At 36.8% G+C, this 10,859-nt stretch overlaps 2 protein-coding genes and 1 pseudogene across 2 annotated transcripts; all 3 read left to right on the top strand.

The window, feature by feature from the left end:
- Positions 1-708: 708 nt before the first annotated feature.
- LOC113779191 (dnaJ homolog subfamily C member 17-like) lies at positions 709-4,582 on the top strand (the record flags this gene model as incomplete). The annotated part of the gene is made up of 3 exons (XM_027324692.1): positions 709-1,211; positions 1,820-2,198; positions 4,495-4,582. Coding segments are annotated over 2 exons (876 nt in total), but the record flags the coding sequence as incomplete, so codon positions are not given.
- On the top strand, positions 3,800-5,282 carry LOC113780297 (annotated as a pseudogene).
- Positions 5,283-6,375: 1,093 nt separating this feature from the next.
- Positions 6,376-10,076, top strand: LOC113779606 (WAT1-related protein At4g19185-like). Its single transcript, XM_027325250.1, has 5 exons — positions 6,376-6,855; positions 8,263-8,325; positions 8,433-8,549; positions 8,679-8,964; positions 9,888-10,076. Exons 1-5 carry the CDS (start codon positions 6,617-6,619, stop codon positions 10,059-10,061), a joined length of 879 nt encoding a protein of 292 aa, XP_027181051.1. The 5' UTR covers positions 6,376-6,616; the 3' UTR covers positions 10,062-10,076.
- The last annotated feature ends 783 nt before the right edge of the window (positions 10,077-10,859 follow it).

Here is a 10,859-nt window from a genome sequence, read left to right as displayed (position 1 = left end):
TAAATTTTTCATCTTCTTAGACAAAGTTGTAAGGTGACTTTGTGTCCAAGAAGCTCATTCCTTGGAAGCACATTCCTTTGGCCGAAAAGTCGAAAAGTATTGGGTCTCGTTTGAACTTATGATTTCTTGGCCTTTATTTTTTTCTTAAGCTAGAAAGGTGCATTAATTGCCTAGATTTTCCTATTTAGACCAGAAAGATGGGCTGCTGTGGACGGACGTATGCTTTTGAACTTTTTGTTAACAAGTTTGAAAAATCCAATTTCTTCTAAATTTTAAGCTCAAATCAACATTTAGCCTGGCTTTTCTCATAGTATTACTTTGCAATGGCTATAATTGTGAAAAGAAAATAAAATAGTATAAATGAATTTCAAATACTTGTCAGACAATAGGTAAAAAATGCTATATATTTATGAGTAATTTATTTATTTGATATCTTTTAGAATGTACAAAATTATATATAAATTTTAAATTTATTAATTTAGTAAATTTACGAGGTTTCGTGGGATCCTACTGATTACGTGAAACTAAAATCCTACTATCCTACTTACGATCCCGATTTTATAACCTTGCACTCAACTATCCGTTGTCCAAACAAAAAGGTCGTTTATCCGATTGCAAACTGATGAAACCTTGAAATAAGGAATTCTACTTCCTAAAGGATGGGGCTGATTAAAATCAGTAATTAAGGTATGTTTGAGAGGATATTAATCTGTGAGAGCTATTAGGTATTATTATTCCAAATTGGCTATTCTGGCCAGCGGCATAGAGTTCGTAGACCACTATCTTGTATTAGGGCTTCCGACCGGAGAAGCCGGAACTAGATTGTCGGAGAAAGAGATCAAGAAGGCGTACAAGTCCAAGGCCTTGCTTCTCCATCCCGACAAACGACCCGATGATGATCCGGCGGCCGCGCGTTCAGATTTTCAGAAACTCAAGGAATCTTATTTGGTTCTCAAGGATGTCGAGGCTCGGCGCCAGTTCGACACTCTCCTGTTGAGCCGCTGCTGCCGGAGGCGGCCACGATCGGAGAATGTGAAGAACGATCCCAAGCGCCAGAAGATGATGGCTGATTTGCAGGTCCGAGAGCGCCGTTGTTCTGATGAGGAACTTGTTCGGAGGGCGGAGGAGAGTACGATTGCCGAGAAACTGAAGGGTGAGATTGCGAAAATTCGTGAGATGATGGCGGCCACTAAAAAACCTCCTTTGGATATGTAATGAAACAGGAAGCTAGGGAGTAGCAGAAGGAAAGAAGGCGTGAAGTAAAACTAAAGGAAAGCGTGATCAAGCACGAAGAAGAATAGAGAAGACGTGAACTAGGAAGAACGCTCAGTAATGGGGCACTAAGAGGACAAAGGCGTGGAAACAGAAAAGGTGAAGGCGCAAGGAAGGCGAGAGGCGTGAGCAGAAAGAGCACGCCTTTTCTGGGTTCATGCTGTTCTTGCTGATGGTTGGGACCAGTCATTCCAGAATATTCCCTCTCACGTGGATTGCCGTTTCATTAGCAAGTGGAAGGAGTTAGTTAGATTAGTTTTCTATAAAAAGGAAAAATCATGTAATTGTTGGGCATTGATAATTTTGAATCTTGTAATCACAGAGGAGAATATCTTTTGTTCCTTTCCCAAATTACTTCCTGCATTTCTTCTTCCCCTTCTTCCTTTTTCCCGCCATTTCCATTTCTGTACCCTTTTGAAGGTTATTCAATACAAGTTAAGTTGATTTGAGAAATTCAATCCAGCCTAAGTTCAGATTTCGTTTTACAATTTAATTCCAGTAATTCCATTCCAGTAACATTTTCCAGTTCTGTACCACAACAGGATAGGGCTAGGGTACTGAGAGTGTCTTGGGAGAATAGCTGTAACCCTAATTCTTATGGTGCTTACACGGCGGATAGGTTGCGGATGTTGTTTGAGAAATTTGGGGAAGTTGAGGAGGTTTTGGTCAGCAAGAAGAAGAAAAATGGGAATGGGGGTTGTTCAGCTCTAGTAGTGATGGCGTACAAGGATTCAGCTGTTGCTGCCTGTTGGAGTGTGCTCGGTGATGTGTCAAATCCTTTGTTGGTTCAGCCACTGGATTCCTCCCCTCCTCCTCCTCCTCCACAACCAGAACCTGCCGATCATAGCAAATTTGAAGAATTGGTCCTTGCTAAGCTGAAACAGGCTGCTAACAGGCAAATGAGCTGGGTGGTTGTTTGACCGCATGTATGTCTTCCTTTCCAATCAGAAAAGACTTGCAATTTTTTTTGGCATGCCTAATCCTGACCTTTGACAGTATTCACTTGTTGTGAATATTAGTTAGTTGGAAATATTTGTTTTCTGTTTTAAACTAAATCTGATTAATCCAGTGGTATGTGAGTTTCTGTTTTCTTTATGACCCCTTTGTTCAGTTTATGTTAAATTTTGCTGGTGGTAGAATTTTATTCAATTCTTTTAAAGCCTTTGCAGTTTATAGTTGACAAGCTTGTGTTTCTCTTCGTTTGCAGAGTAGTAGTATAGACAATACGTTTTGAAATTTTTTATATGCGAAGATTAAAAGGTTGGAGAAATAGACAGGTATAAGAGTAATATGTACTCAATAATATCAGATATGTCCTCCCTTCTTGCCAGAACCTACAATTTGGTCTACATAGATGCCAATGGCTCTCTCTGTGTATGCGTAGTTATCTTTCTTTAGTTTTTTGGTCATCATTCAAGATACACAGTTCAGCTGTGATGTATTTAATGATTTTGATTCAATTTTTAGCTGAAAAGAATAAGTATTAGTAGGGTAATAGTTTCTGAAGTTTGTTCTAAGCCTATTTTCAATTTTTAAGTTTGACATCCCTAAATTCTCCCTCCCTCCCTATCTATCTATCTATCTAACACTGTTGTTTGATTGCCTGCAAATTTCTTTTGCAAATGGAATCAAAACACCTGCTCTGCGATGCTCTAAAACAAATATTTTGCTTGTTTTAAAAGGAAAGTACTGATCCCTTCATTTCCATTGACCTTTCCATTTTATGGACCGGAAGATGATGTTCACTAATAAGTTAATGTACTCAAATACACCTAATCTAATGTGTTAAATTATGCTAAAACCTTAAGTCTTCTCTCATGTGTCCTTTCATCTTAATTGGTTTTAACCTGAGCTCAAAATGACAAAAAAGAACTTTGCTTCTTTTTTGCTTCTTTGGATTTGTTTTGCTGATTGTCTGATTGGTAGAATTGCGTTACTTCTTTTGTTTCTCCATTGGGAATGAAGGTAAGAATATAAGGGAAAAAGAGGGATTAGCTTATTAAATTACGTTTCATTATCTTCAAGAAATCTAATTGACAGTATGCAGCTATCACATAATCCAATGTTCATAAGATGAAAATCAAACTGCTAAAAGGTAGTTGGTACCTTTTTTGGTTTTTGGTTCCTGAAGGCAGATTAGATTGTGCTAATTGGAGTCTTGGAGTTATAATGTCCAAAAACTGTGTTTCTCAGTTTATGTTGTTCCAGTGTTGCTTAAAGCACTTTTGATTGTTTTTGCTTTCCAGTCATGCCGATAGTGCCACTCATCATTCAATTGATGGTTTTGTTTAACTATGAAAGTTTCTGCTATCAAAATTTTCATCAGATCTTTTTCAGCCTTGGGATTTTAAATTTCAGTTTCAGCTTTTCTTGCTTTTCATGACTGTATTTGCTTATCTTCATCAAATAAGCCAGGCTTGAGCTTTTTTACTTTCACAAAGCACAACTATTTTTTAAATTTCTTTTGGCTTGTTTATGTTGGTCTCCATTCCGTGTTGGTTGAACTTTATTTGAATTTGAAGAGACGATGACATTATTTAATGCACAGCACAATTTGAAGTGTGAGCATCTAAGAAAATTAATCATTCAAAACCTGGACATGTCTAATTTGTCTGCAGGGTTTTATGTGGTTTATCTTTACATCTGTAGGAAGTGTTTTCTTGTACTTTCGAAGGTATCATACGATGTCTTTGCTAATTTGTCTGCAGGGTTTTATGTGGTTTATTTTCTATGACGAGCAATATAAAACACTGCTATTGTTTCTTTTGGTGTTATTTTATTGCCTTAATAGTCCTTTTGTGTGTGGTACCAGCTGAATTCCTGAATTCTGCACTTAAGAGTAGTTGATGTACCTAGATGATGGGGGAAATTAATGTTCACCTTCGAACAAATGCAGTGTAAGAGACTATTCAGATGCAAACAATGATTCTTGGATATTGGTGTACGCAATGTCTTGTATTAGTCCATGCATTTGTCAGTAGATCACAGTCACTACCTCAATAGCACTGGGTCTTAAAGCAGTTTACTGGAGCTTGGCTTCAAAGCACATGCTCTGATGCTGATGCAAATTTCTGATTGTTAAGATGTTTGGAAAGCACATGAATGATTGTGGACTCCTTTTTTTACTTTTTCTTTCTTTGTCTGTTCCAGTATTCAAGAAGTAAGTCAGATTAAATGTTATTTTTCTTTTTCTACTGAGACTTCACAAACAAAATTTGACAGGAGTGTGCCAACGGAGCAAAATTGGAGTTTGCTATGGAAGAAATGCTGATGATCTTCCCACACCAGATAAAGCTGTACAATTGATTTCATTGAGTATGTGAGGATTTATGACTCTTAACATCCAAGTTCTGAAGGCCTTTACAAATAGTGGAACTTGTTGCCATTCTCACAATTTCAATCTAATGCTGATACTTGGTTAAGAAACAACATTCTTCCATATTATCCAGCCACAATGATCACACACATAACAGTTGGTACTGAAGTCACTGAGGTTCCCAATAATGTCTCTGCGATGGTAGTACCTGCTATGCAGAATGTTTTCATTGCTCTGAGAAAGGCTGGTCTTCACAAGAAAATCAAAGTTTCCACTACTCATTCTTTGGGTGTTTTGTCCCAGTCATATCCACCTTCAGCAGGGGCTTTCAATGGTAGCCATGCAATCTTTCTTTGACCCTTGCTGGAATTTCTTGCTGAGAATCAGTCACCTTTCATGGTTGATACATACCCTTGCTATGCCTACAGGGATTCCTCTAGCAACGTTTCCCTGGACTATGCTCTATTTGAGTCATCGTCCGAAGTAACCGACCCAAATACTGGTTTGGTTTACACAAATATGTTTGATGCCCAAAGATTGATGCTATTTACTTCGCTTTGATGGCTCTCAATTTCAGAACCATTAAAATGATGGTGACCGAGACAGGCTGGCCTTCCAAAGGATCTCCTAAAGAAACAGCTGCAACTATTATATATTTAAGGATTATCTCTTTGCTATCAAAATAACTTTCAAAAACAATTAATCTTATCTTAAAGATTTTTATTTTTTATAAAATTGTAATAAACAATTACTGTACACCTTCAAAGCTCAGGACCATTGAAATACATTGCTCATGAACTACTTCCTCTCGTTGCCGTATCATCATATCATATCTTATTACTATATAATAAAACGTTCTCCTGATTCTTATCCAACTTTAGTTTCTCGGTCCTACGTAACTACGTGACACCTTGCACAGATTAATTTCTATCTTCCTTTCCTTATTTTTCCTTGCCAATTTTTCTGTTTCTTCAGCCAATTGGTCTATCTCCTCGTTACCTCATTCCCAACCTTCCTATTTTCAAGATAAATTTTTAAAAACTGTTGTCTTATCACATATTTTCATTATGATAGACTAATTCAAATCCTTACATTTGAATTAGTGCTTTAAATCCTTCGACTCAACAAAAATAAATTAAAATGAAACAAGGCATCAAACTATTTCTCAACTCTTTTTTTTGTGTTTTATCTATGATTCATCATTATAAACTCGATGTATTCTCTAACTCTCGATGCAAGTGAATAAGTAAATGATGTGATTAAATTTGGAGTAACCATTCCACTGTGATATTCTCTTACAAACTAAGATTAGGTGCATCATTTACTCCATACTTTCTCATGCAACAAGTCACTTGTGAAAGAAATTGACAGTACAATATACCTGCGTCACCTAATGATTATTTTTTTTAATGCAACAAACCAATCATATGAAAAAAAGATTCACTGTATAATGGAAAATTTAATTTGTAAATACTTGTAATAATGAGTAGGAAATATAAATTAAATCCAGTGTAATTACTGCACCTAATATTTTCTCCAAAACCCCAAAATTTTCCCATCTTCTAATTGCCCCAATATGATCATCAACTTACATTACCTGTGTAATAAATCTGCATAATCACATGATTCATTACACTTGAAAATAGATACTCAGTGCCGCATTTTCTGTACATTCTTTCCTTTGGCAAAACGTGACACTTGTCTTCACTTGTAAGCATTTTGTGACCGAAATGCTCCCTATACCTCACCTTCAAACCCCACAAGACATCGTGAAAACAACGTTAACAAAGTCTCCTAAAACCAAAATCCCATCAGAGATCACAAACTGTACACGCAGTACACACACAAAGAGACAGCAATCCCACCTTCCACAAATCCTCTGTTTTGCCGACTTAAACTCCAGTCCAAGGGCCGCCCATCCTCTCATTTGCTACCACCAACCATCCCTTTTTTCAAAATTTCCGATTAATCAGTGGATAATTCTTTTTCATGTGTTAACAGTAGAGGGAAGAGCGGAGGAGGGTTTATATGGTGTTGAAGATGGCAGCAGTATTACCAGGAGTTAGTGCTGGTCCTATTAATAACGCTAACAACAATGAAGCTTGGAGAGCCCATCTGGCATTGGCTTTGGTTCAGGTCTTCAATGGAGGGTACCATGTGATTACTAAAGTAGCTCTTAATGTGGGAATCAATCAGATCGTTTTCTGTGTGTTTAGAGACCTTCTTGGTCTCTGTATACTCGCCCCAGTCGCCTATGTTCGTGAAAAGTCAGTCCCTTTTTCCTGTATTTTCAATTGTTTGCTTTTGCTTTCTGTTTCTTGAAATTATGCGAGATGTAATTTATTTTTCTACTGGTTTATATTTGGATTGGAGGTATATGATTTAGGGAGGAGAAAATTCTTGGATGATTAGTACAAAGATAGGTGTAAAGAGAGGCTTTTTTGTAGTCAAGGATAGATATTTATAGATTTAACAGAGATATATAAAAGAACTTGGGAGTGTCGAAAACTAGGTATGGAATTCTATGGACGGATCGACAACAAGAACATGCATAAGGACATATAAGACAAACAGTATCTGGAAATGGTTAGATAAAATACGGTGGATTGGTAGATAAGACGTGGATTTGAGGAATTATTAGAAGAGGTGAGATATAAAACGGCTACAGATAACTAATAAAGATGCGGTTGGAAAACCTTATGGTGAAGGATCATGATAAATAGTTATATTCGGTCAAGTGCGATTTTTATTGTAGGTTAAAATAGATCAGTAGGATGAAACATAAGCTCTCTGACTGCTGAGAATGTCAGTTCATGTGAAGATTGATAACTTCATATCATTACTAATGGGCAAACTTAAAGGTTGTTCCCTGTCAACTCAAGGACTTGAAGAGGATGATTTTGGAAGGAAAAAACAAGAACTTGTTTATGAATGGAAGTCTACCTTTTTAAAGAGGGTTGGGGGCAAAAGAAAGCTATTATGCTGTGAGAGCAAATAAAATTCCAACAAAAGAGAGGGAAAAAAAATTTCTTTTCTGTAGTCTTTCTGTTGTATGTCCCTGTTGAGTGTCTTGTAACAATGAACTCTTCAGATTGTATGGACATAAGCATGAGCATCTTAATTAGAAAGATTGGCTGTCTGTTATCAGCTATGTTTAGATATTGATCCTCCAGTGTTAGTTGTCAGAACTGGTGAGAGTTGTCAAGAAAATCTATTAAGAGACCTTTGACATAGTCTTTTTGTAGTTCAGAAATTTAGTTTAATTATATGGTTATGCTATTATTTCTGAGCTGAATTGCTTAACATGTCCTCTAGTCCCTTGTTTGTATAGCTTCTGAGACCTGGAGTTCAAGAGTTATACGGAAGTGTCTTCAACTGAGATATGAGGTTTTATTTATATGCTCTCTAGTGGATTTTTTCTATATTGGTTATTGCACTTGTTGTTTCGGTGAAAACCTGAAGCCATGCACTACTGTTTCATTAGTTTGGCTGGCATATTATGCAGTATTGGCAGAAAAAGAGCTTTAATTCTCTTTTTAATTAGTTGTGCACTTCCAAGTTTTGATTTTATTCATCGTGGTGCATTATTCTCTCCAAACAACGGTTCTTTTTATTTGTAACTTATTACAGTGCTGTGTCATGAGATTGATTTTCCATTGGTAATTTAATTGCAGAAGAGTTAGACCTCCTTTGAACAAACGTTTACTACTGTCATTCTTTTTCCTTGGATTGACCGGGTAAGTTTAATGTTTTGACCTTGTTGCTATTTATTTATTTTATTTTTCATTTCTTGGTCCCTATAGGCCAATGTGGCCAATGTTTAATAGTCTTTCAATTTTTACAGGATTTTTGGGAATCAACTTTTGTTTCTTATTGGCCTTGGATACACTAATCCAACATATGCAGCAGCTATCCAGCCTGCTATTCCAGTCTTCACATTTATATTAGCTGTCATGATGGGGTCCGTCTTGTCTATTCACAATCTGATCTTAATGTTTTGAGTGTACTTGTGTCTGTGTTGATGCAAGATCTATTCCCTTGTTTATACTAGTTTCTGTATCTTTGTCTCATCTTCATGTTGTTTGTGCAGTACAGAAACGGTGAATTTGCTTAGAACTGAAGGTCAAGCTAAGGTTGGTGGCACTATTGTTTGTGTTTCTGGTGCCATTGTAATGGCTATGTTCCGTGGCCCTGTTGTTTTTGGATCTAAGGAATCAGAGTTTACAGTACAAAATGAAATTAGTGCCAAAGGCCAACCAGAGCCTGTTGGTTGGCTGATGTCCAGTTTTTTGGACTATGGGATTGACCACTGGCATTTGGGTGTTCTGTGCTTGATTGGAAATTGTATGTGCATGGCAGCTTTCCTGGCCATTCAGGTACTTGATTATTATCTCTTTTTGAGACGATGGTTTTGAATTTACTTGTTCTTGACATTTAAAGGATACTTTCTTTTTTAGTTTTTTTTTTTTTGGGGGGGGGGGGGGGGTGGGTGGGATAAATTAGCATGGTTCAGGACATGTCTACAAAAATGGACACTGTCCAAAGAATATCCTTCTGCCTTTTGTAGGGCTGATACTGACCTGTAGTGGAAAATGACTTGGTTCTTGGTTCACATTCACCAAACGGATGAAAATAAATCCAGAAGCGTAGAAAAGGAAATTTGAAATATAAGAAACTACAATGGTTTAGATAGTGCTAGTGTAGGTAATTTGTGCATAACCTATTGCAGGTGAATGGAGATGTGCTAAAGCAGTCTAAACTACAGGACTACATTCCTGTTGTACAAGAATTGCTACTGATAATTAGTCTTTCAGTTTATACACACATGCATTTGGGATGGAGTCTATAACAGAAATACTTTGGCGAGATTTAGGGTTCACTTGGGAATACATTCTTGTGGTTTTCTTTGGGTAAGTTATCTTATGTATAGTTTAATCTGAACTTTTGAACAAGTTTGCATGTTTTCATTGGGCCCAAATGCAGATTTCTGCACTAAGAGAAGTGAGAAAGTTAGGAAAAGTAGCATATGGTGCCACTTCTGTAAGTTGCTTGACCATCAGAAGTAAATTGGTGCAATATGAGAGACTATGGAAGGATATCTAGTAGGCAAGTTGGCCTTGCATGTGATAGAATGATATGCTTTGAGGCCTAAATCTCATCACCTTACTATTTGGTAGGATTCTATGTAATACTTAAGAATTTTCCCATCAAGGCTGATAAATTTCTGAAATCTTGAACTATCTGACTGCGTTTCTTGTTTTTCTTTCTCATTTGGAAAACCTTTTCGGATACTTTGCAGGCTCCAGTTTTGGCAAGATATCCTGCAAGCATTTCAGTTACGGCATTTTCCTATGCATTTGGTGCTTTCTTCATGGTTGTAACAGCATTCTTTACAACAAGTGAATCAACGGATTGGCATTTGACGCAGTCTGAGATTTTTGCAGTATGCTATGCAGTAAGTTTCTTTTCATAATATTTATTTTATCTATTATTCCGAGGAATGTTGATGGTCATAGGTTGTCGTAACATTTTGGATGAACCAATAATTGAGAACAGGTATTTTAGGAGGAAAACATCTAGTCACCGTATTATGAGTGACTAACTAGTATTTATAGGAGTACAAACCTAATAAACTATTTACAAAAATACCCTTACTAATTTATTATCTACAAGAATTCTTATATTCTCTTAATACTCCCCCTCGAGTTGGAGCATATATATCATAAGCACCCAACTTGTTACAAATGTATTTCACCCTAGAACCCCCCTAAACTCTTGGTAAACAAATCAGCCAGTTGATCTACAGACGGTACATGAGATATCTTGATGATTCTATCAAGCAATTTCTTTCGAATGAAATGATAATCAACTTCAATATGTTTTGTCCTTTCATAAAATACTGGATTAGACGCAATATAAACAGTCGCCTGATTATCACGCACTAAATTCATAGGCTGTTTATGCTCAAACCCAAGTTCAAGTAACATGCTCTTCAACCAAACCAACTCACACACAGTGTGAGCCATAGTGCGGTATTCAAATTCTGCACTTGATCTGAAGACAACTGTTTGCTTCTTACTCTTCCACGACACTAAATTATCACCAACAAACACACAATATTCTGTGGTCGATCTTCGATTTGAGGTAGAACCAGCCCAATCTGCATCACTATATCCTTTAATATCAGTGTGTCTATGATTTTAATACAGCAATCCTTTTTCAGGAGCACTCTTAAGATCCTAAGAATCCGTATAACAGCATCCCAATGACT

Source organism: Coffea eugenioides, chromosome 8 (assembly GCF_003713205.1).
Source record: "Coffea eugenioides isolate CCC68of chromosome 8, Ceug_1.0, whole genome shotgun sequence".
NCBI lineage: Eukaryota > Viridiplantae > Streptophyta > Magnoliopsida > Gentianales > Rubiaceae > Coffea > Coffea eugenioides.
This window is presented reverse-complemented; position numbering and strand designations above follow the sequence as displayed.

Bases quoted from the DNA above. Each gene is read 5' to 3' on its own strand.
- LOC113779606 (XM_027325250.1), top strand. From the start codon at position 6,617: ATGGTGTTGAAGATGGCAGCAGTATTACCAGGAGTTAGTGCTGGTCCT. The intron at 6,856-8,262 runs GTCAGTCCCTTT...ATTTAATTGCAG, and splicing joins GTCGCCTATGTTCGTGAAAA to AAGAGTTAGACCTCCTTTGA. The intron at 8,965-9,887 runs GTACTTGATTAT...GATACTTTGCAG, and splicing joins CAGCTTTCCTGGCCATTCAG to GCTCCAGTTTTGGCAAGATA.